This window comes from Petromyzon marinus, chromosome 2 (assembly GCF_048934315.1).
Source record: "Petromyzon marinus isolate PM22_M1 ecotype Great Lakes invasive population chromosome 2, UKy_Petmar_22M1.pri1.0, whole genome shotgun sequence".
NCBI classification, from domain to species: Eukaryota; Metazoa; Chordata; class Hyperoartia; order Petromyzontiformes; family Petromyzontidae; genus Petromyzon; species Petromyzon marinus.
In genome coordinates this window covers 1,471,201-1,498,273 of record NC_133668.1, presented here as the reverse complement: position 1 = coordinate 1,498,273, position 27,073 = coordinate 1,471,201, and the positions used below count along the sequence as shown (strand labels likewise).

The 27,073-nt window shown below is 51.7% G+C and overlaps 1 protein-coding gene across 7 annotated transcripts in view; it reads right to left on the bottom strand.

The window, feature by feature from the left end:
• The window catches only part of LOC116949780 (uncharacterized), a 54,462-nt gene extending 28,557 nt beyond the window's left edge, over window positions 1-25,905 (bottom strand). Inside the window, exons 1-3 of one of the 7 annotated variants that reach the window (XM_032967415.2) lie at window positions 23,817-25,905; window positions 23,241-23,329; window positions 19,283-19,415 (exon numbers count right to left, since the gene is read on the bottom strand). In XM_032967415.2, the coding sequence (XP_032823306.1) occupies window positions 19,283-19,405 (123 nt within the window). In that variant the 5' untranslated portion in view covers window positions 19,406-19,415; window positions 23,241-23,329; window positions 23,817-25,905. The other 6 variants (XM_032967413.2, XM_032967418.2, XM_076068938.1 and 3 more) reach the window with 6 other exon arrangements.
• Between the last annotated feature and the right edge of the window lie 1,168 nt (window positions 25,906-27,073).

The following is a 27,073-nucleotide window of genomic DNA, read 5'->3' as shown; positions in this document are numbered from 1 at the left end:
AATTCCGATGAGCTATAAAGCTCTTTTTTCACAGACGTCCAGAAAGGGGCGGGTCAGTACAAAAACAATATGATAGGGAGGGCAAAATAGGAAAAAGGGTAAGCAAGGCGCTAAATAATAATACTTATGGATAATTAAACACATTGATTATATAAGTTAAATTTGTCAAGCTTGGGCAAGGCCGCAAAAAACAACAAAACAGTCCCAAGACCACACCAAGATAACACCACATAGCAGGAGTAATCCCTCAATAAAATGGGCACATTAACATTAAATATACAACGATCCGTCATCTGCACACAGCAATTGAATCTCAAACCGAGTGTTGTATATTCATGGCCAGCCTGAAACAAAAACAAGTCATGTTATGACCCCCATATTATATATGTAAAAAAATTTATTGCTGAGCAAACTTAGGCCGCATTTGGATTCTATTTTTTAAAAAATTGTGGTGACGTGCTTAAACGCGTGCAGCACGGAATAAATTAATTTAGAAACAGAGAAAATAGGAGCGTTGTAATTTTCTTGTTTGGAGGTTGTGGCTACTGACCGCCTCTCCGTCGGAGCGCGGTGATGGATCACTGTTTTCCCTTGGCCTGTCGGCCCCGTGAAATGCTGCCTTGCGAAGGCACGGGGTTCAGCATGAGAGGGCAAGTACCAACGCACCGCCAGCCAGAATCGAAATCTTGATTTATACTGGAGGAATCCGATGAGCTGTAAAGCTCTTTTTTCGTCTTCACAGATGTCCAGTAGGGGCACGGGGTCAGAGCGTTACCACGACAAACAATACACAAACAAGATAGGAGTGCAAAGTATAGGAAAGGCAAACAAATTACTCACAAAAAATATTAAAATATAACTCAACAATGTTTTATTATACCAGGTAAAGCCCTTTGAGCTATTGTCTTCTTTTTCAGAAGCGACCTGGCCACAAATGATTGCCCAACGAAGTGGCTTATCACGTGGAAGTGTGCAGCAACACACTGGATGCAGAACACTTCCCATGGCGCCCAGAGGAGGTGACGGCGATGAAGCTCCCTGATTATTGGCACAGTGGTGCGTTGGTCTAAGTTCCTGAATGATGAATACGAGGCGCTCGATATAATCTCAGTCGTGGTCTGACTCAGCCCATAATCCCACTGGGGTTGAATACAATGAATAACCATTTTGTTTGTGGTTCGCTGGTCGCCTGGCCATGCTCATCTCGAAGTTCCAACATTGTTCCGGACTACCAGCAGAGATGAACAGCACCTAAAGCTTGATTCAGCACAGGAACACTTTGACTGTTCTTGTTGTTGCATGCAACTCTACCGCGATAACTTATGCGCATTAATGTTAGTATCGATCTTGCTTCGGTCATTAGCAGCTCACCACCCCCCGACAGCTCCTGGCCAACCTGCAGCTCACTCCGACCCCCTTGAAATATGGTAAACCTCATCACGGATACCACCACCGCCACCACTGCACATCCATCAACAGGCGAAACACCGCCTGCCACGGAGCGTTCTACTCATTATCATGGGGGGGTCATAGTCCCTGGGGGGGCATGTGCCCCCTCCTTCACGCTGCTACCCCCCCCCCCCCCCCACAAGGTCAGATGTTTTAAAACAAGGTCTGCCTTTCACATTTAACACAAGCTTGGTGTATGTAAATTTACACACACACGGGCGCACAGTGTATGTTGGCGTCTCGAAATAGAACGCAGATTTGCATATCCTGCAGAGTGTGTGAAGATCACACCATACGCTCACCGCGCACGAAGAGCACGGAGATTCGTCCTTGCCCCCCCACCACCACACACCCAACTCGATCGAGAAGGGCTCCTCCTCTGTCTCTCTGTCTCTTTCGCTCTCTCTCTCTCTCTGCACCCAGGGGAGCGCTCTCCGCTGCACAGAGCACGGGTGGTAAAATCTGAAATTGACTGCCGCCGTCAGCTGCAGTCGCCACTTCTCGCGTCCATGTCATTCCTCGTTGCGTGGTTTGAGGCGGGCGACGTTTTACGCAGCCCCGCCGAACGCGCAAATCCGTCGGTACGGGTCGCAGAGTCCCCGTGTCGCTGCACGCAACGCCACGGGCTAACCGGGAACATTTCCTGGAGACCCCGGGGAGGGGGCAGAAATGCCACACGCGTGGCCTCCCACAGCCTTTTGTTAATTCAGCGACAAAACGACAAATGAGGGCCCATTGTGGAGGCCCTGCTTTGTGTGAGGTCTGGAGAAATGTTTTCTCCTCCATCACCACACCCCCCCCCAGCAGTGAGGCGCTGATTGCATCAGTCCTACTCAGTGACGTCCACGCACTAGGTTCTTCACTCGTTTTCAGACGTGGCGGGGGGAGGGTCACTTTCGCCGATAAGACATCGTCAGTGTGAGGGCCGCCACACCGTGTGAAACCTTTGGGGGTTTTGATAGCAGCACGATGGGGGTGTGTGTGGTGTGTGTGGTGTGTGTGTGCGGTGTGTGTGTGGTGTGTATGTGGTGTGTGTGGTGTGTGTGGTGTGTGTGTGGTGTGTGTGTGGTGTGTGTGGTGTGTGTGTGTGGTGTGTTTGGTGTGATGTGTGGTGTGTGTGTGGTGTGTGTGTGTGGTGTGTGTGGTGTGTGTGTGTGATGTGTGTGATGTGTGGTGTGTGTGGTGTAAGTGTGGTGTGTGTGGTGTGTATGTGGTGTGTGTGGTATGTGTGGTGTGTGTGTGATGTGTGTGTGGTGTGTGTGTGTGGGGTGTGTGGTGTGTGTGTGGTGTGTTTGGTGTGATGTGTGGTGTGTGTGTGGTGTGTGTGTGTGGTGTGTGTGGTGTGTGTGGTGTGTGTGTGGTGTGTGTGTGATGTGTGTGATGTGTGGTGTGTGTGGTGTGTGTGTGTGGTGTGTGTGGTGTGTGTGGTGTGTGCGTGTGGTGTGTCTGGTGTGTGTGTGTGGTGTGTGTGATGTGTGTGTGTGATGTCTGTGATGTGTGGTGTGTGTGGTGTGTGTGGTGTGTGTGTGTGGTGTGTGTGTGTGGTGTGTGTGGTGTGTGTGTGATGTGTCTGTGTGGTGTGTCGACTACCTCGTGTACCCATTGAGACTGCTGGGTGGTGAGAGGCGGAGAAGGAGGGGGGATTGAGCAACTTGCCAGATTGTTTCAACTGGCGACCTCCGTTCAACATACATACGTGTGTGTATGTATGTTGAACTTCTTTCGCACCGTACGTCGCCAACCGTGCTAATAACCAGTACACTACAGGGGCAGCTCTCTGAATTTCTCGTTTAAAGTTGTAAACCTGCTGGTGCGGAACAACGCAACGTACGTGTGTGCGGCAGACTGGTAACAGGTTTATTTTTTTTTACTGTCTAAAAAAACGATGTTACCGGTGCTGTAATACCATAACTAAGGTTTTAAGAGCCCACGTAAAAAAAAAAAACCGTGATCACCAATCAGTGGGAGACGTCCTCGAGAGAGCGATTCAGCTCAAGTTGCACGCGAAGCTGCAACCGATTGCTTGCGTTGGTAGAACCCCGATGGATCGAAGCGGCGACCAACACTGATGCACAATGTGCCACTCCATGTAGCTCAGAGATCGGCTCATGGAGTGATCCCTCTCCTCGGGAACCCTCTCCATCTCTCAAAACTAACTGTTTTTACTATTTTGATTTAAAGCTTTCGTGACTGCAGGGATTCATATTCTTGGTTCTTTCGGTAAAGTCACGTAGAAGGGAAACAATAAAATAATAAAAATTCTTAAACAATAAAATTCTCACGACGTTTCGACTGCAACACAAGCAATCATCTAATTTTCTTGCTGTGGTTTTCACACCTGATGATGATTGCTTGTGTTGCAGTCGAAACGTCGTGATAATTTTATTGTTTTTTATTTTTATTAATTTATTGTTTCTCCATCTACGTGACTTTACTGAAAGAACCAAGAATATGTTTCAACTATGTTTTATGTAACCAAGCAAGGCCCACTGAGCTATATATATAGAGCTATTTTTTCACGAAGCTAGCTGGCCACAAATGATAGCTCAACGAAGTGGCTTATTAAGTCGAAATTGATAGCAGCCAAATACTCTAAACGCGTGTTTCGAAATGTGGAGGGGGAAAAGCGGAGAAAAATCCACGTGACCACACGGAAGCCCAAACATAGAGCAGCAGGCGTCAGGGTCGGGATCGAACCAACGACCTCCCGCATAGCCGACGAGGTAGTTAACATCTCCTAGCCACCACAGCGCCCCGTGGTCTCGTGGTCACGGCATCGCCAGCGGTCGCTCACAAGCAAAGCGCAGCTCGATGGGACCCACGTCCCTCCAAAGCCACGCCGTCCCAATGCCGCTGTAGCATCCAGCGTCTTCGTGTTCATGCGCTTCACTGTGAATTGCTGTAATTGGATTTGTCATACATCAGACACAGGGCCTAAATCTGTGTACGTTTAACTTCTTTCGCACCGAGCATAGCCTAATCAGAGGTGCGGAGGTGAAGGACAACAAACTAAACACAAAAAGCGGTTCTAAAGAAATTAGTTTTCAATCTAGGTGGCGATTTAAAAGTGCACAGCTCCAGTGGCTTCCTAATTTATATCGAAAGGAAGAGCAATGGCTGAGCGTAAGTGTCGAGGCTGCATTAATATCACAAGCAGGCTCCCTCCGCCCTGCGAGTCCGAGGCGCACACAAATTCGAAACGTAAAATTATTTTTGAGTGGAAGTAAAACGAGGGGAATATAAGCATGGGATATGAACTTCATTTTCCCTATAACATTAAATTAATTATTAGGCCATATCAAGAAAAAATACACGAGCATGTATGGAAAGTATTCGGTCTATAACGCACACAGACAAAACAAAAATATCCCCCGTATAGCCTTGACAGACTGTTGGGACAAGTGCTGTGACCGAATTGCACCTATGAAGGCCGGCACGGCACACGAGGGGGTGGGTGGCCAACAACACCCCCGGCCGCCTTTGTTTCCCTAATAGCGATGTTTACACGCCGCACTAGGTTATAATTTCATGTTGCGTAAACCTAGTGGAGGCCCACCACCGGTTCAGATAATCGTCGCTGGTGTTGGCCATGAGCGGGAATCGAAGTCGGGTTATTGGGTTCGTAGTGCAGCGCGCGGACCGCTACACTACGGCTCCCCACAGACACACGCAGACACACACACAGACAGACACACACAGACAGACACAAACAGAGACAGATACATACACAGACACACACACAGAGACAGACACACACACAGACAGACACACACACAGACAGACACGCACAGAGACAAATACACACACAGACACACACACAGACAGACAGACACACACACAGACAGACACACAGACAGACACACACATAGAGAGACACACATACAGACAGACAGACACACACAGACAGACACACACACAGACAGACACATACACACACACACTATCACACAACTCCTCCAGAGGACAATTACTCTCTTCTTGCCTCATCCCACCAAATTCCATCGACTTCTCCCCATTCCACTTAATGACTTTCAATTCAATTTTGCCAAACCATTTGCTGTTTAGGACTCTCCTGTGAGGCCTCAATGCTGACAAAAGCCAGCGTCCAACATCAAACACCCACGACAGACAGCACCCACGACAGACAGCTCCCACTACAGCAAGCACCCACGACAGCCAACACTCACTACAGCCAGCGTCAAACATCAAACACCCACTACAGCCAGCACCCACTACACCCAGCACCCACTACACCCAGCACCCACTACACCCAGCACCCACTACACCCAGAACCCACTACAGCCAGCACCCACTACACCCAGCACCCACTACACCCAGCACCCACTACAGCCAGCACACACTACACCCAGCACCCACTACAGCCAGCACACACTACAGCCAGCACACACTACACCCAGCACCCACTACAGCCAGCACACACTACACCCAGCACCCACTACAGCCAGCACCCACTACAACCAGCACACACTACACCCAGCACCCACTACACCCAGTACCCACTACACCTAGCACCCACTACACCCAGCACCCACTACACCCAGCACCCACTACACCCAGCACCCACTACAGCCATCACACACTACACCCAGCACCCACTACAGCCAGCACACACTACACCCAGCACCCACTACACCCAGCACCCACTACAGCCAGCACACACTACACCCAGCACCCACTACAGCCAGCACACACTACAGCCAGCACACACTACACCCAGCACCCACTACAGCCAGCACCCACTACACCCAGCACCCACTACACCCAGCACCCACTACAGCCAGCACACACTACACCCAGCACCCACTACAGCCAGCACACACTACACCCAGCACCCACTACACCCAGCATCCACTCAGTACACCCAGCACACACGAAGTACTCAATACAAGCAGTTCTCAAAGCCCCCACGACCCAGCGAACCCAGCATCCCAGCTTATCAACACCCAGCACAACAATCACCAACAGCAGCCAGAGCCCACAGCAATGGCTCCTGCCTTGAATGCTGCATTGAACGTAACATATATAAATATAACACACTCGCATATACGTTATAGCTGTAATAATACGGCATAATCTTTTTTTGAAAGAGTTAAAATATAACATCGGTTATTAAAAACAAATTCATCGCAATGATTGTGGCAATAGAGGAAATGGGCAGTCGACACTTATAACCATGGCGCCATTCCCTTGCTCATCCGTGCGGCGTTCCCCTCCGAAAGTGATTGGCCATCGATAACAACCGCAACCACAGACCGCAGACCACAACGACGGCGCATGATAATGATGAGGAGGATGAGGAGGAGGAGGTGCGGCAGGTTGCGCATCACGAGCAGCACCCATCATCACCCCCGTGTGTGTCTGCGCCGTCGAGTCGGAGCTGCGATGAATATTCATGATGCGACGTTTTAATTTGCTTGCCGAGTGTGGGGAGGGCCCCGACTTTGAGTGTCCATCAATAGGCCTCACGTCCTGCAGACAAAGCAGCTACCAGCTGCGGCCCTCGATGCTTGACCTCCGCCGGCATCCACGCGGCCACGCTGCCAAATCGACGGCTGTGGAGAGAGGAGCCGACGGGAGCTGGTGGCACGGCCATCGTGGGGCACGGAGTTGGCAGTACCGCTCGCGACAAACCTATCCAGGCCCTATCCGGGTGCCACGTCTCTCCTCGGCACGACCATCGCCTTGACACGGGTCGCTGCCGCCGGGCTGTGATTGCGAAGAGCCGAGGGGAGCCTGGAGTTGGTGCATCTATATCCAGATACATCTATTATATTTGACTGGCTTAGCCAGTGCCCATCTGCATGCTCAGGCAGAATGCTACCGTCGATTGACCTGTATCGTTCGCCGATATCATTATTATTATTCTTATTAGATTATTGAGCTGCTGATGTACATTTGCACGTGATAAGCCACCTAGTTGAGTTATCATTTGTGGCCAAGTCGCTTCTGAAAAATAAGCTAATAGCTCAGTGGGCTTTACCTGGTTAAAAAAAAAGTATAATGTTGAATTTTAATTTTGAAAAACTTTATTTTTTAATGATTTGCTTATCTTTCCCATACTTTTCACCCATGTCGTGTTTTGCACTGTTTGTTGTCATTTTCTGACCCGCCCCTACTCGACATCTGTAAAAAAAAAAGAGCTTCATAGCTCATCGGATCCCTCCAGTATCAATGGAGATTGTGATTCAGATTATCTGCATCTCATCGTGCGCCATGTGTTCCCTTGCCAGCCCTGCCACACGGAGTGTTGTGATCTCCCCCTCCTATCCTCCATACACCCCTCCTCCCCCGCCCCCGCCCCCCCGCATGGGTGAAAATTATGGAGCTCATTACTCTCCTCTGTCTTCCAACCTAATTTAAGCTAGCAATCTTTTAACTAAAATGTAATTCGCTCACCACTCTCGGGGCCGGCATTACTGATGGTGATTAGGTTCACAACGCATCTCGACCTTTTGCGACTTTCAATGTGTAACAAAAAGAAAACCCCTCCACCAATGGCTAAACCTACACGGGCGCAACACCACAGACGCCGTGCCACTGCGCCGTTCGCGACTATTTACGCACGATTGGTGCAGAATTCAGTCGCGCTCATTGCGATTCCAAGCGACAATGGGCAGTGGGTTGGCATGAGACTGAGGATGCGTGCGTCCCATTGATAATGGGAAGGGCGAGGGAGTGGTGGTGGGGTTGCGTATCGCACGAGCAATCAGGAAATGACGAACGCATCTACATAAACCATCGTCACGCGAACTCGTGGCAGCAGCAGCAGCGGCTTTTGGCGAGTCGTCGAAACAAAGACGGTGGTCACCGCATCGCGCGGCGCTTTCAGATGCGCTTCTGCGGCCTTTTGGAACGCTCTTACGATATTTGGAAGCCACTGGAGCTACGCACTTTCAAATCATCATCTAGATTGCCAAACTCATTTATTGAGAACTGATTTTTTTTGTGCCAGGCTAGGTGCGCTTTGAGGCCGTCACGTGAAACGTGGAAGGCTCGTTGCTGGCAGGATGTCACGGGGTAGAGCCGGGTGCTATGGGCTGATTGAGATGACTGGCAGCTGCAAAGACATATGCTGCTCGACCGATACACATCAGTACCGTACACGCAAAACATGTAGTCGTTGACGCAATGTAGACTGAAAACTCGTTTCGTTAGAACAGATTTTTTGTGTGTGTTTAGTCTCTTGTCCTTCCCCCGCACCTCCGATTAGCGCGGGTTGGCCACGTACGTTGCGGAAATAAGTTCAACGCACACGTGGTGTGCGTACGCATGCCGACGTTTAAATGCAGCACCGGCAGCGGCGGTTGGATGCGAGCAATGGGCGGGCGGCCCACGCGCAACGGGTGACACGCGGCCACACGGTCAGCACAAAGTGCCCTCTCGGCTCTTCGTCCACGCCGACTTCGCCGTAACTGCGAACCGAGCACTCCTCCAACACCCCCCCCCCCCGCCCCGCCCTGAAAAACACCGCAGCGAAAGGTTGTCTGCGAGCCGCACATCGCCGCCTCCTTTTAATAAGCTCGCCCGGAATTGAATCGACACGGTTTTAATAAATTAAATGGGCCCATCGGAGACGAGTGCATTATGCAGTAACGATCGCGCGGAAAAAAATGTACCGCAGCCTTGCCTCGCGGTGATGCCATCTCAAGTGGGTTACTGTGTCCCGGGGATGTGGCTTTGGTCGTGTTTGATGAGGCATGCGAGGTCATCCCTGCAGCACCACGAGCTGCGGTCAATGAAGCGAATGCTGCGTTCCCGGAGGCTGCCCCGTGCTGTTTAATTGGCGCCAGCGTCCACCCTGTTGGCTTGGACGGTGGGGGGGGGGGGGGAAGCCGAAGACACCGCGAATCCTGGGCTCCAGGACGAGGGCAGACGCGATCGATTTCACTGGACATTAGGCGCGTGAGTGTACAAATTAGTCCTGGTGCCGTTTAAGAAAGTCCGCAGTCCAACGTCGCGTGCTGCACGAGAGGGAACGCTGTGGTTCAACTCCGTGGATTAGCTCTTAAATGAGATGCTCTGCCACGTGTAGCTTAGCGACGCTGGCAATGTCTCTGGCTAACGGCGTCTTAGGGCCAACGCGCCCTGCCCACGCAACAGGCTTGCCCAGACAAAGAGCATGGTCCGAGCCGCACGGCACCCTGCCTCGGACGCGACTGCAGCCTGCGTCGCAGACTACGGCACCCCTGCCCCCTGATGCAACAACACAATCGTTGGCAATCTGCAGCACGGGGCCAGCGGGAAACAAACAGGCAAAAACAAACTACATGAAAAATCACAACAGCGTGAGAAAAACGTTCACAACGATTCCTGTGACCTTTGGCGAATCTCACAGCAGAGAGGTCAATGACAGTGGCCGTGGGTCTGGAGAAGCGACCTGAGTCTATCCCATCCCTAGGCCCCGTTAGTTCCCTGCCAAGGCGATACCACGGTGGAATCTGCTCATGCATTGTTAGTGTTCTACGAACATGCCCAACGAATGAGAGCCTGCGTAACATGCTGTGCCTTGTACAGTCTGCATGTGTGTTGAACTTCTTTCGCACCGTACGTAGTCAACCGCGCTAGTCGGAGATGCGGGGGGAAGGACAACAAACTAAACACAAAAAACAGTTCTAAAGAAAAGCCTTTTCGATCTAGACTGCGTGAACGATGATACGTTTTGATTCAAAGCTTTCGTGACTGCAGGGATTCATATTCTTGGTTCTTTCGGTAAAGTCACGTAGAAGGGAAGCAATAAAATAAAAACATAAAAACTTTATTTTATTGTTTCCCTTCTACGTCACGTAGAAGGGAAACAATAAAAAATATACTTGCATTATTTTATTGTTTCCCTTCTACGTGACTTTACCGAAAGAACCAAGAAGATGATACGTTTGTGTGTTCAGTGCTCAAGTCGAGCAGCATTATATTTGCATCTGCCAGTGATCTCAGTCAGTCAGCCCATATAGCACCCGACTCTACCCCGTGGCATCCTGCCAGCGCCGAGCCTTACACGCTTGACGCGACGGCCTAGAAGCGCACCTAGCCTGGCATAAACGCCGTGGCGACATCACCGCCACGTATTTGTGGTGTTGTTGTTGTTGTTGTTGACAAAGCGTGTGCATGCATTGGCGTGCCCGACCTCGCTGCACTCCAGTCGCGTGGACGCTGCATCAAGAGAGCGGCAGCTCAGCTAAGCGAGCACTCATCTCTCCTCCGCCAGGTGCCACCTCGCTGGCCGTGAGTGTCGCTCTTCGCGCGTTTGTAATGCGGCGAGCGATTGATTGCTGCTGACACCTTACAGCCTCTCTCTCTCTCTCTATGTTCCACTGCCCGTTACTCCAATTGCCAGGGACGTCAGCAGGTGGGGTGCGGGGGGGGGGGTGCGGGGGGGGGTGCGGGGCCCGGGGCAAACCCCACCGTGTGGGCTCCCCCCCCCCCAAAGCGCGGGGCCCGGGCCGGTCGCCCCGAGTCGCCGTGTACCCTAGGGACGCCTCCGCCAGTGACATTCCCGTCGCTCGGCTTGCACTGTGGGGAAGGATCAGACAAGACTGCTCCTGGCGGGCTCGCGGCAACCCTCGTCGAGCGAGGGGCTCGCCGGCCACGTGGCTCAGTGGCAGAGCGAACGGCCCGCAATGGGAAGGCTGCGAGTTCAAAATCTTTGGTGCGGGGCTGACTCGGAACACCATCATCCCTCCGGGGTCAACAAAACACGTGCCACTGGTGGGGAAGTCAACGGTGGTTATCCCATGGGATGGACTGATTCCCCACCGCCATAGGAATGTGGAATTGCCACCACTTGCCCAGAGTTGTAAATGGGAAATGAGCGTTGCCTCAGTGCCTCAGTAGTGCTCATTGGAGCGGGATTGTCCTGTTCACTCGTACTGCCAGGTACTGCTGTTTTAGACATCCAGACCAGGGGGTCCACACTATTAGTCCGGCAGGCCACGGTCTTACCGTTTCGCTCGTTTTGAGCAGCACATCACTCCGTGCCAGTGGCCACGGCGGCAAGCTCACGACGAAGGCCCCTGAATGGAACCCTGCCCACGCATTTGATGATTGGCAGTGCTCAACGGTGGCAGCTTTACTATAGCAGCGACAGACGTTCCGAGCAACAGCGGGCCTGCAGGGCTCACGGACAACGCGGGCGAACGAGGCCACTACGCACGCTGCGTCGGTGAGCGGTCGCGCTCATCTTTCCCGTCGGTCAATTTGCAAAAGGAGATCCACGCGTCGATCCGCCGTTGCGTGCGTGAGTCCGCGCGGTGCCCAAAGGCAGCGCGCGGAAATGTTTCGTCGTTTTAATTTACAATGTTTCTTAGTCGTCACCACCACGACAGGGTGAGTGCCTCCCCTAGCTGCCGCCACGTCTCACGACCTTGTACGCGTGTGTACGTGGAGGTGATGAGAAGAGGAGCTTGGTTATGAGGTGGCATTTCTACATCAAGCCCAAGGTTGCGAACCATGGAATGATGCAATCGGCAAACTCTGATTTTGTACGTATGTTAAACTTCTTAACTTCTCTTCACCTACGAAAACCGTGCTCATCAAGAGGTGCAAAGATCCATCCAACTCCGGCACAGAAACTGATTCCATCGTTCCATCTCCTGGGTGGATGAGAACCCCTCTTGGACATTCCATTCCTTGGCTGCCACTGTTCAAGTGGTTGCCTGTGCATGCTCTCTCGTCCGTGCACTCCTCTGCCTCCCGGTGTCATTCCGAGCGCGCGTTTCTCCACGGTTCCTCGTGCGCTTTTCAGTTATTGTTGAATATTTTCTGCACTTATGACCACGGCGTTTGTGAGCCATGTGTCGCAGCCGGTAGCAACACACCGATTCAAATGTTTTTTTCTTCAGGAACATCAGTCCGCGATGTTTCATCCGCATCACTAACGCTACTTAATTATGCGTTCGCGTGCACAAGCTGTTACCCGACTCCTCGACTCGCGCTCCTTAATTGATGCCCCCGGCTGGAACGCGATGGCAATTAAACCCCTGGCGACTCCGCGTTATAACACTCGTGGCGCGCACGGCAGCACCAGAAGCCTTTCTGAGCCGTCAGCTAAAGGCCGCGGTCGCTGTGTTCGACTCGATAGGTCTCGTTTATCTATGAACCAAACAAGTTGGAGATTCAAACGGTCAAACAACAATGGAACGGGGGCTATATTACTCGTGCCGCGGAATGGATGTTTTACTAATCTGGCTACGGAGGCAGCAAAGATGTTCGGTTTTGTCTTCGTGTCACAGCCTTTGTCTTGAACTCTGAACAATTATTACTGCTGCTGCTGCCGTACGAAACGCACATTACGGCGATGTCATTTCTGGGGTGGAGCACTCAGCTCCGACCTCACTGCACTTGAGAACAGTCAACGTAAAGCAGGTTGATTGGTGATACAGCACCCACTGAGAACAGTCAATGTAAAGCAGGTTGATTGGTGATACAGCACCCACTGAGAACATTCAATGTAAAGCAGTTTGATTGGTGATACAGCACCCACTGAGAAAATTCAATGTAAAGCAGGCTGATTGGTGATACAGCACCCACTGAGAACAGTCAATGTAAAGCAGGTTGATTGGTGATACAGCACCCACTGAGAACATTCAATGTAAAGCAGTTTGATTGGTGATACAGCACCCACTGAGAAAATTCAATGTAAAGCAGGCTGATTGGTGATACAGCACCCACTGAGAACAGTCAATGTAAAGCAGGCTGATTGGTGATACAGCACCCACTGAGAACATTCAATGTAAAGCAGGCTGATTGGTGATACAGCACCCACTGAGAACATTAATTGTAAAGCAGGTTGATTGGTGATACAGCACCCACTGAGAACATTCAATGTAAAGCAGGTTGATTGGTGATACAGCACCCACTGAGAACATTCATTGTAAAGCAGGTTGATTGGTGATACAGCACCCACTGAGAACATTCAATGTAAAGCAGGTTTATTGGTGATACAGCACCCACTGAGAACATTCATTGTAAAGCAGGTTGATTGGTGATACAGCACCCACTGAGAACAGTCAATGTAAAGCCAGTTGATTGGTGATACAGCACCCACTGAGAACATTCAATGTAAAGCAGGTTGATTGATGATACAGCACCCACTGAGACCATTCATTGTAAAGCAGGTTGATTGGTGATACAGCACCCACTGAGACCATTCAATGTAAAGCAGGTTGATTGGTGATACAGCACCCACTGAGAACATTCAATGTAAAGCAGGTTGATTGGTGATACAGCACCCACTGAGAACATTCAATGTAAAGCAGGTTGATTGGTGATACAGCACCCACTGAGACCATTCATTGTAAAGCAGGTTGATTGGTGATACAGCACCCACTGAGACCATTCAATGTAAAGCAGGTTGATTGGTGATACAGCACCCACTGAGAACATTCATTGTAAAGCAGGTTGATTGGTGATACAGCACCCACTGAGAACATTCAATGTAAAGCAGGTTGATTGGTGATACAGCACCCACTGAGAACATTCAATGTAAAGCAGGTTGATTGGTGATACAGCACCCACTGAGAACATTCAATGTAAAGCAGGTTGATTGGTGATACAGCACCCACTGAGAACATTCAATGTAAAGCAGGTTGATTGGTGATACAGCACCCACTGAGAACATTCAATGTAAAGCAGGTTGATTGGTGATACAGCACCCACTGAGAACATTCATTGTAAAGCAGGTTGATTGGTGATACAGCACCCACTGAGAACATTCAATGTAAAGCAGGTTGATTGGTGATACAGCACCCACTGAGAACATTCATTGTAAAGCAGGTTGATTGGTGATACAGCACCCACTGAGAACATTCAATGTAAAGCAGGTTGATTGGTGATACAGCACCCACTGAGAACATTCATTGTAAAGCAGGTTGATTGGTGATACAGCACCCACTGAGAACAGTCAATGTAAAGCAGGTTGATTGGTGATACAGCACCCACTGAGAACGTTCAATGTAAAGCAGGTTGATTGGTGATACAGCACTCATTGATTCACACAGGTCAGTCGCTCACCGGTGGTCAGTCGACTCCTCATCACTCTTCTATCGCTACTACAATTGTTCCTGTGAACTTCACTCGTTCCTTCACCCATGTTGGAGTCTCGGTCTACTAAACTCACTGTTTTGTTTCATCCACAATGTTCAACCATCGCACTGCAAGTCACAACAACAACTCACTCACCTCTCAACTCACTCACCACACTGCAGGTCACAACAACAACAACTCACTCACTCACCTCTTAACTCATTCACCACACTGCAGGTCACAACAACAACTCACTCACTCACTCACCTCTCAACTGACTCACCACCCTGCTGGTCACAACAACAACTCACTCACTCACTCACCTCTCAACTCACTCACCACACTGCAGGTCACAACAACAACTCACTCACCTCTCAACTCACTCACCACACTGCAGGTCACAACAACAACTCACTCACCTCTCAACTCACTCACCACACTGCAGGTCACAACAACAACTCACTCACCTCTCAACTCACTCACCACACTGCAGGTCACAACAACAACTCACTCACTCACCTCTCAACTCACTCACCACACTTGAGGTCACAACAACAACTCACTCACTCACCTCTCAACTCACTCACCACACTGCAGGTCACAACAACAACTCACTCACCTCTTAACTCACTCACCACCCTGCTGGTCACAACAACAACTCACTCACCTCTCAACTCACTCACCACACTGCAGGTCACAACAACAACTCACTCACTCACCTCTCAACTCACTCACCACACTGCAGGTCACAACAACAACTCACTCACCTCTTAACTCACTCACCACACTGCAGGTCACAACAACTCACTCACTCACTCACCTCTTAACTCACTCACCACCCTGCTGGTCACAACAACAACTCACTCACCTCTTAACTTACTCACCACACTGCAAGTCACAACAACTCACTCACTCACCTCTCAACTCACTCACCACACTGCAAGTCACAACAACTCACTCACTCACCTCTCAACTCACTCACCACACTGCAGGTCACAACAACAACTCACTCACTCACCTCTTAACTCACTCACCACCCTGCTGGTCACAACAACAACAACTCACTCACTCACCTCTTAACTTACTCACCACACTGCAGGTGACAACAACAACTCACTCACTCACCTCTTAACTCACTCACCTCTTAACTCACTCACTCACTCACCTCTGAACTCACTCACCACACTGCAGGTGACAACAACAACTCACTCACTCACCTCTCAACTCACTCACCATCCTGCAGGTCACAACAACAACTCACTCACCTCTCAACTCACTCACCACACTGCAGGTCACAACAACAACTCACTCACTCACCTCTTAACTCACTCACCATCCTGCTGGTCACAACAACTCACTCACTCACCTCTCAACTCACTCACCACACTGCAGGTCACAACAACAACTCACTCACTCACCTCTTAACCCACTCACCACCCTGGAGGTCACAACAACAACTCACTCACCTCTCAACTCACTCACCACACTGCAGGTCACAACAACAACTCACTCACCTCTTTGCAGGTCACAACAACAACTCACTCACCTCTCAACTCACTCACCTCACTGCAGGTCACAACAACAGCTCACTCACCTCTCAACTCACTCAGCACCCTGCTGGTCACAACAACAACAACTCACTCACTCACCTCTTAACTCACTCACCTCACTGCAGATCACAACAACAACTCACTCACCTCTCAACTCACTCACCTCTTTGCAGGTCACAACAACAACTCACTCACCTCTTAACTCACTCACCACCCTGCTGGTCACAACAACAACTCACTCACTCACCTCTGAACTCACTCACCACACTGCAGGTCACAACAACAACTCACTCACCTCTTAACTCACTCATCTCACTGCAGGTCACAACAACAACTCACTCACCTCTTAACTCACTCACCACCCTGCTGGTCACAACAACAACAACTCACTCACTCACCTCTTAACTCATTCACCTCACTGCAGGTCACAACAACAACTCACTCACTTCTCAACTCACTCACCACACTGCAGGTCACAACAACTCACTCACTCACTCACCTCTTAACTCACTCACCACACTGCAGGTCACAACAACAACTCACTCACCTCTTAACTCACTCATCTCACTGCAGGTCACAACAACAACTCACTCACCTCTTAACTCACTCACCATCCTGCTGGTCACAACAACAACTCACTCACCTCTGAACTCACTCACCACACTTGAGGTCACAACAACAACTCACTCACCTCTTAACTCACTCACCATCCTGCAGGTCACCACAACTCACTCACTCACCTCTTAACTCACTCACCACTCTGCAGGTCACAACAACTCACTCACTCACTCACCTCTTAACTCATTCACCTCACTGCAGGTCACAACAACAACTCACTCACCTCTCAACTCACTCAACACACTGCAGGTCACAACAACTCACTCACTCACTCACCTCTTAACTCACTCACCTCACTGCAGGTCACAACAACAACTCACTCACCTCTTAACTCACTCACCATCCTGCTGGTCACAACAACAACTCACTCACCTCTGAACTCACTCACCACACTTGAGGTCACAACAACAACTCACTCACCTCTTAACTCACTCACCACACTCCAGGTCACAACAACAACTCACTCACCACTCTGTAGGTCACAACAACAACTCACTCACCTCTTAACTCACTCACCACACTCCAGGTCACAACAACTCCCTCACCCACTCACCTCTTATCTCACTCACCATCCTGCAGGTCACAACAACAACTCACTCACTCACCTCTTAACTCACCATCCTGCTGGTCACAACAACAACTCACTCACTCACCTCTTAACTCACTCACCATCCTGCTGGTCACAACAACAACTCACTCACCTCTTAACTCACTCACCATCCTGCTGGTCACAACAACAACTCACTCACTCACTCACCTCTTAACTCACTCACCACACTCCAGGTCGCAACAACAACTCACTCACCTCTTAACTTACTCACCATCCTGCTGGTCACAACAACTCACTCACTCACTCACCTCTTAACTCACTCACCACACTCCAGGTCACAACAACTCCCTCACTCACCTCTTAACTCACTCACCATCCTGCTGGTCACAACACTTCTCTTTCTGCTTCTTTCCTCGCCCTTATCGACTTTGGAACATTCTTTCCATTGTCTGTTTTTTGCCAAACTCGTATGAGCTTGTGCAAACCAAAAAGTGTAAGCACTTATCCATTACATTTCTTAACAGTGCTGTTTGTTGCTGGCCACTTGGCGTTTTACGAGCCGTGCAACCGGTACTCTGCAACTGAGTAACAAACAAAAAACCCAATAGCGGCACACAAAGCGAATATTTTGAGCAATAAATGTAATGCCATGGGTAGGTTGAGTTCTAGAGGCAATTCTGAGGCTCGTCTGCATGGTCTGATGGCTCGTTGATGTGTGGTACTCTCATTCCGTCGGGGGCTAATAACGATCATCAGAGAATCACATTAGACATGCACGAAGGCCCAGGCGCGGTGTGATGTCGCCTTCAATGAGCTGGCATGAGAAGGGAGATGGCGCGGGACCTTGAGGTGACAGACGCAGCCAGCACATACACACAAACACACAAACACACAGGCTGCGCACAAGTTGTGCATCACACATACACAAGAACACACAAACACACAGGCTGCGCACAAGTTGTACATAGCACATACACAAGAACACACACAAACACACAGGCTGCGCACAAGTTGTGCATCACACATACACAAGAACACACACACAAATACACAGGCTGCGCACAATTTGTGCATCACACATACACAAGAACACACACACATACACAGGCTACGCACAAGTTGTACATAGCACATACACAAGAACACACAAACACACAGATTCCGCACAAGTTGTGCATCACACAAACACAAATACACAGGCTGCGCACAAGTTGTACATAGCACATACACAAGAACACACGCACATACACAGGCTGCGCACAAGTTGTACATAGCACATACACAAGAACACACAAACACACAGGCTGCGCACAAGGTGTACATATCACATACACAAGAACACACAAACACACAGGCTGCGCGCAATTTGTGCATAGCACAAACACAAGAACACAAACACAAACACACAGGCTGCGCACAAGTTGTACATAGCACATACACAAGAACACACACACATACACAGGCTGCACACAAGTTGTACATAGCACATACACAAGAACACACACACAGGCTGCGCCCACACCGTACATAACGTACACAAAAAACACAAAGTGCACGATACCACTTATAACACACAACACACACACGTAGGGTGCACACACACTACACACAGCATTTAATAAGACACAACACGCACAAAAACACAGCAGAAACTCCCAAGCTGTACAAAAAACACAACGTAGACGCAACCACAAGCTGCACCCGCCACACACACAATCAACAACAACAACAACAAGACAAAGATCTCCCGTATAGCCTTACTAGACTGTTGGGGCAAGTGCTGTTATCTAGCACCTATGAAGGCCGGACACGCTACACTACCGTGACACACACAGCAACAACAAAGACCCCCCGTATAGTCTTAACAGGCTGTTGGGGCAAGTGCTTTTCGCGAGTACCTATGAAGGCCGGCACCGCACACGATGGGGTGGGTGGCCAGCACCACGCCCGGACACACAACAACACGCACAACAACACAACAACAACAACACACAACAACAACATCAAGCTGCGCTCGCCCTGCGGCTCACGAGTCAGCACACCGACTGGGGTCGCGCGCGCGCGAGGAGTCCCCCACCTGCTCCTTGACGGAGGCGAGGATGAGGGAGGCCCGCACCGTCTCCTGCGCGTCCCTCGGGGCGCGCAGCACCACCCCGGCTCCGGCCTCGGCCCCTGCCACGGCCGCGGGACTGGCCTGCATGTGTGCCCAGCTGTCGAGACACAGGGCACGTTATGCGATGATTGTACGTGTGTGTACGTTGAACCATACTCTTTGGTTCTTTCGGTAAAGTCACGTAGGTTGAAAAATAAAGAAAAATATATATCACGACGTTTCGATCGCAAACACAAGCGGTCGGCCTCGGGCGGGAAACAATAATCCAGCAGTGGAACTGATGGACCTCTTTCGCAGCGCGCAAGAGTCAACCGCGCGAATCGGAGGTGCCTCGGCAAGGACAACACACTAAACACAAAAAAGCAGTTCTAAAGAGATGCGTTTGTCAATCTGAGTAATTTAAAAACGCGTAGTTCCCAGTGGCTTCCTAATATCGGAAGGAATAAGAGCGTTCCAGACGGCCGCGGAAGCCGCGCATCTGAACGCGCGCGGTGCGGTGACCACCCGCCTTTGTTCGATGGTGACACAAAAAGCCACCGCTGCTGAGGATGACCGAAGCTACCGCGTGATGGTGGTTTACGTCTCCTTGGCGAGAAGCGACGCAGCAGCCTCCGCGAAGGTCCGCTGGTCCTTTTTGTGCGGACCGCAATAAAGTTCTCGCTTTGGTCGCGGAATTGCGCCGAAGCGGTCTTCTACGGAACCACCGTGCCAACCGCCCGGCCTCCCTCCTCGCCATGTCGAGCAGTGGCACCGTCCACACGCAGCACGCGAAACCGGACCGACGGGACAGCTGTCACGACGGTCACGCTTAGCGACGCTGGTCGCCGGTGGGAGTCGATCTTCCGACGCAGCAGTCAAGGCAACGGCGACGACGTTTCTTAAATCCCCTCTCCTCTGTCTATCCAGCGGTATAAACGGATACACGACGGTGGATCGATAGGTCCGCGTATGTTGTACGTATGTATGCTGAATTTATTTCGCAGCGTACGTGGCCAACCGCGATTATCGGAAATGCGCGATGGAGTAAAGTGTGGGTACGCCTGACTCTTCGAAGAGGCCAGCATGGAAGAGGAGGCCAAATACCATCCATAGGGGCTCCCTTGAACCCCCTCGTTGTCGAGGCCCTTATGCGAGCAGTGGTACGTGCGCGTAGATTGCAGGGCCGCATCTTTACCCCTTTTAACCAAATCAATACCGGTCTGAGATTGTAACACACGTGGAGTGAAACCTTCACTCGTTACCGCAGTTGACACTGCGGATTACTTAGAGCAATGTGATACGGGGTGAATGAAGTGTGGGCCTTTAAAACTGTGTAGAAATTAATGTGTTTGTAGGTTTAGGATTTAATATTTAAACACACTGCCAGCTGTAAGGTTGGTTTAATGGGCGGGGAAAGGATACATGAGCTCAGTATAATTGTTACATTTGTTAGTTTGTATTTCGGATAAAGTGCACGCACGAGCAGCAGCAGCAGCCGCGTGTCCATGCAGCGCCGACACACCGCTCGAATCACTGCTCCCAGTGTGAACTTCCACGGGAATATAGTTTAAAATTCCATTATTGATGAATACTGATGAATGCTAATGGTACCAATACAGGAGAGGCACAGTCCTGGTGAAACTGTATTGAGTTATTGGTAACAAAAAAATGCTGCATTAATCAGTTGTATTTGTATAAGCAGATTGCTGTATTTGTTTGTTTGAGTCACATTGAGTGAAAGCCTGTCACGCGAGTATCTTGTGCCAGCCTTATCTTTGCATTATCGCCCGTTATTTCCATCTCACAGCAGGACAATGTGAGTCATTCTCCACTGGAGCTAAGCATAAATAAAGGCGATTCCGTTTTACGGTCTCCCAACCGGACATTATTAAATCCATAACGACCACGACACTACAGCAGCCTCGGACAGCTCCGTGCCTACACCGCCATCCGACGTCAGAACACCGGTGTATGAGTGACACAGCACCCACTGTGCCGTCTCTCGCAGAGGCAGGCAATCAGCTGACCCCATTACCACGCAGGACAAACGCTGCCTCCCCCCACCCCCCACTAGCCAGGCACACAGAGCATCAGCCGAATGAAATCCTACACCAATCACTTCCTCGCCCGTTTCCTCGATGCACGCATTGAAATTAACACGTGTACCCTCGGGGTATGGCGTGATGAGTTGAGCCGCTGTATAAAATTGTAAAGTGAGTGAACCTGACGATGCACCATGATTGCCATGTTTCACTGCAATGATTATCAGATAATTCCATCTTATATACAGCACCTCCTCTCATCCTGTCTCATATACCCATGATTTAGTTCCCCGTGTATGCCAACCTTCTACGTTAAGATACATGAGAGTGTTAAACGCAACAAACGTCTGGAGACAGAATCTGAAATCTGGGCAGTGCTGGGGAGCCGCGTGCACTGGAGCCGGTGTCGTTTTGACAGCCAATTGTGAGGCTGCTCATTGAACGGATGTTGAGGAAAAATCATCAGAGCAGTTAAAACATCGTAACCGGCGATCGCAAGATGTGTTTTTTTGTGCTTTTTCTAGGCCGGTGTTTTCGTTCGAATCCATTCCATTCGTGTGGCCCCCACCCACGCCTCTGCTCACAGCGCTCCTGAGTACTCGGTGGGCGTAGGTGCCCGCGCTCATTACTGCCGCGTTCCTCGAGCAAACAAAGCGCACTAATTGAAAGCGCTCTCGAGCGACCATCGCGGGACCTGCACCTGCTCGCAACCGGCTCGCACGCACGCCGCGGAGCGAACGAAACAGCGTGCTCCTTGGCTGCTCGGTCGTGGCGAGATTGCCCACTGTAGCGCGAGAGCGGGCAGAGCGCAATGCAATCTGCCGCAGCTCATGGTGGACGGCGGCGTGATAAGCGTCGCGCAGTCAACGTTGGGCATGAGCATCGTCCCACGGGAAGAAAAAAAAAACGGGATACGACCACGCGCGGAGCCCGAACCCAAGTCAGTTTGGCGACGTCATTCGTAGACTCGCAGAGAGGACCAGCAAAATGGAGGCAGGGGGCCAATGACCCCAAACCCCCTCCTTACGCATCACGGCAACATGATGGATGCCTTTGCGAGGCACGATATTGAATTAAACGTCATCCGGCAACCGCACGGAAGTCCGACGATGATGTCCGTGTCGTACGTGGGCGGTGCACGCACGGCAAACGCAAAGGAGGCGCGCACACTACCCGAGCGGCCGGGCTCTGCGGGGACACAGCGCAATTCATCATCTCGGCTCCCTTGCCGGGACTCTCGCGATGAGATTTCATTTCCATCGGCCTTATGCATTTGACCCCTACGCATATGAGCCACCCCCCCACCCCCTCCACAGAGCACATATCCAGATCCCTGCCCCGAGGGCGGAACTGAGAACGAGAGCCTAATGCATCAAGGCGAGCCGAGTTCGTATATATAATAGAACAAGCCCGACACGGCCAACGCACTCCGACAACCGACGCGATGGCCAAACACAGCCTCCATTTCCCTCTACGAGTCGCCCACACGTACAGCCCCACACGTACCGCCCCACACGTACCACCCCACACGTACCGCCCCACACGTACCACCCCACACGTACCGCCCCACACGTACCACCCCACACGTATAGCCCCACACGTACCGCCCCACACGTACCACCCCACACGTACCGCCCCGCGCGTACAGCCCCACACGTACCGCCCCACACGTACCAACCCACACGTACAGCCCCACACGTACCACCCCACACGTACAGCCCCACACGTACCAACCCACACGTACCGCCCCACACGTACCTACCCACACGTACAGCCCCACACGTACCGCCGCGCTCCTTCGGGGGCGTCTCTGTGCGTGCTCGCTGCGCAGTCCTCCCCCGCCTGTGCCGGCGAAGAGCCCCTTCGCTCTCCCCGTCCGTCCCCTCCTCTCTTCCCCTCACCTCGCGGCTGCGCCTCCGCTCAGCCCCAAATCAGAATCCTTCAGCCTCCATCTCCCTGCGCTCGCCGCCTCGCGGCCGCTCCCTCTCGCCTCGTGAACGGAGGAGCCGCGGGGGGGAGGTGAGCGTGGAGGAGCAAGATGAGAAGGGGGAGCCGATGGGGTTGCTGGCCAGCACAGGGGCCGTCCCAGGCGTGTCCCCCCCCCCCCTTACCCACCCTCCCCTCGCCCCTTTCTCGGTGCTGCGCAATGGACGGCCGAGCCGCGCGGGCAACAGCAGCACTATCGTAAAGGGGTAATCACGAGCTCGGACTGCGGCTCCATTAGCCGGAGCAAAAGCACAGCGCACCGAACCCCAGCAACAGCAGCGTCTTGGCACGCAGGTTTACGAACGGCTTAAATCATAAAAGACATACACACGTGCGCGCGTGCACGTAGGCAGCACGAGTGCCACATGCACGCATCCCTTGCCGCACGCTCTCATGTTCGATTCCCCCCGTGTTGTGTTCAACAACGACGACGACAACAACAACAACAAACAACGTTCGCGAACAAATTGCCGAAATCATGACTCGCTCACCTGACAAAACACCGGCCTCGTGACTGCAACGCGTAACGCTGAAGGTGTTGCCGCTGGGCCCACGGTTCTGACGGCTTGACCGACAGTCACCCGCGTTCGCTCCGTGTGGCCCGCTCGGTCGAGTCTTCAGCACCCCCACGTCGGCGGACAGCGACTGCACCACCTCTCCCCTCCCCGCGTGAGCGCCCACCCACCCTGCAGGCCACGTCCAACGGTTTGGTGATCGTATAAAACAAAAAAAAACTCAAACAATTATTCGCGGCGTTATATTCACTGACGCTGGTCGTTGGGATCTCTCGCAAAGCAGCGCGTTGTAGCCTGCGTTTGTAGAAACGGTCCGCTCAAGGAGGTGATGTCACAGTTCTGCTTCTGCGATCACCCCCTGCAAGTAGCCGACACATTCACACTGGGGCGGTGGGGGGGGGTTCACTGCACTTGCCATCGCCGCCCGTACAGATTTATCGTCGCACTGACGTGGTTGGAATTTTTGTTGTTGTTATTGTTGTTGCCACGTGAAGCGAACCACCGAACGCGATGGGGGTGGCAGGGCGGTGTCTTCTCGTTGAGTGCGGTCGTTTGTGATGAGGCGTCCGTCCATCGACTCGCTTGCCCGTGGAAACTCCGGTGAACTGTATTCACAAGGCGAGGGACTGAACCCCAGATTTGAATACAGTTCACAGCGGTACCGGCTTAGTGACGTAACCCCTGCCGCCGAGCGGTGACAGCTCCCCGGTTCACCTTTATAACGCCCTTCCCCGCGGATTGCAATCATCACAGCAGAATTAGAATCTTCATTTATCCGGGAGGAATCCGATGAGCTATGAAGATATTTTGTTCACAGATGTCCATAAGGAGCGGGTGAGACAGTTACAGCGAACAAACAATGCACAACACGAGTGCGATGTAAAGAAAAGGTCAGCAAGTCTCTGAAAAGAAATACATAAAATGTGTGTGTGTGTATATAACACTGAACATCCAGATTCCATTGAATTAATGTCACCAATTCACCGAGAACACGCCGGATATTGCCAAATCTCGGAGGCTAAGCAGACTATGGGCCTGGACAGTGCTTGGCCGAGCGAACACCGTGTGTAACAGGCGTTATAGGCTGGGCAGCAGAGGACAGTTGATTGTTGTACTGTACGTGCACGCCCCCCCCCCCCCACTCTTCGTCTATGCTCCTCGCCTTCACCAACCCGCAGTGACCAGCGCGGCGAAGTATGGTCAAAGCAACCTCTGCCACCCGCAAGGTGTGGCCATTCGACAGCGTGCTGAAGCGTTGTGCACTCGACGACGTTCACCGACGAACAATCCGCGTCGCCTCTCATGGTGAGCGACGCGCAACAGTCACGGGGTCAGCGTCTCCGCACCCGAGGCGAGTGGCGAGCAACAATCCTTGCAGAATAAAATCCTTCCGGAGTTTCCGCGCGATTTGCCGGTAATATTCCACCGCTGTTGTTTTCCCCAACGCAACTTTTTTCGCGCGTGTGTGTGTGTGGTTTTTTTGTTTGTTTGAAGAATTCAACCGATAATAAAGCTTCCAAGCGTCGCTGCTTTGAAATGTTCGTGTCTGTCCCGAAGTAAATGGGGTGGGGGGGGGAACCCCCCCACAAAATCTGGATGTTGTCACCGATTATAAAACGTCGCGTGCTCGTTTTCGACTCGTGCGCAATAGTAAAAAAATGTGTACGCATGCTTGAAATTAGAGCGTGAGAGACAGAAAGAGGGACAGATGGGTGAGAAAAATACGCTGTGCGAGACACAGTGATTGCCAAGTAAAGTCGGAAGCGATGATGACCCGCGGTGGAGCTTAATGACGGAGTGACAGACAAAGGTGAGAAGGCGCTCGAGAGTACAGTTACCACGGAGAAAATAAAAACGAAATCGGCTCTTGTGCAGCTGCTTGACAGACGGTCACATCGAAGGCTCGTGGGTGATGGCACACATCAATGGTCAGAGACAGAGCTTACGAGCGGGGTTAGTGGCATCGTGGGTGTTGTGAATAGTGGCTCGGGCTTTGACAGCGGTGTTTGTGTATTGAGTATTAATTACTCTACGACTAATTATTGCTGCTGCATGATACAAGTGGGGGTGGGGCTGGCTGAGGGATGGAGGGGATTTCAGGCTCTGATGTCGTGAGGCAAGGGGGCTGCTGTTCCGTGCACGGCGAGGCGTGGCGTTGTGGTGCGGTCTCCTCTACTCGATATTAATGGTCTCCTGTGAAGCCCTTTCGCCATAGAAAGTCTGCCCTGGCAGGCCAACTGAAGATAACGGAATCAAAAATATGTATTTATTCTGGAGGAATCCGATGAGCTATTAAGCTCCTTTATATATAGCTGCGTGGATAGGCTGTGTATTCTGGGCCGTTCAACACCAGCGTGATTTTGAACGAGGCAACGCATTCGCTCGCGACATTCAATTGAAGAGTTGTTGCGGAGGTGCAGCTGCAGCGCATTCGGGGACGTGATTTGAAAGTCATCACGTGGCCTGTAACCCAGCACTGTGGAGGCAACGAGGGGTTGGTGGATGTTGCCAAACTCCCGTCCCGTAGGCGCCGAGGAGGTGCCCATTGCCCCTGGCTCACCAGGAGAAGGCGGTACAGCAAAGTGGACTAATCTCCATCTGTGCCCATCGGTACGGGGATCGAGTGTTGCCCTCCGGTTTCCCACTCACACGTGGTACAACAAACGCCACTCGTCATTCATTGTCCGGACATTTTTTTTTAATTAAAGAAAAGAAAAAATTAGTAACGAATCAGTGAGCCTTCTTCCTGAACAAAATAAGTAAATTACACTTTGTATAAGCGCGCTTGGAGGTGGCGGTGGTGGTGGTGTGTGTGTGTGGCCCATGTCTGTGAAGGAGAGACAAAGAAAACGAGAAAAGAGCTTCACAGCTCATCGGATTCCCGCCTCCCTCGCGCGCCGGGCCGCCGTGACGTCACCGCCAACGCGCGCCACGTGACCGCTGCGCGCAGTGCTTCCGGGTGAGAGGAGGCGGCGGTGGCGTCGCGATGATTTCCTGGCGGTGAGTGACGCGGCTCCCGCTGTCCCCCTCGCTGTCCCCTCGCTGACCCCCTCGCTGACCCCCTCGGTGACCCCCTCGCTGACCCCTCGCTGCCCCCCTCGCTGCCCTATCGCTGCCCCCTCGCTGACCCCTCTCTGCCCCTTGACTGATCGCCACCACACCCTCCTCACTCGTCTCGCCTATCTGTGTCCCTCCCACTGCCCAGACCCTTTGCCCTCGTTGAATCGTCTCCG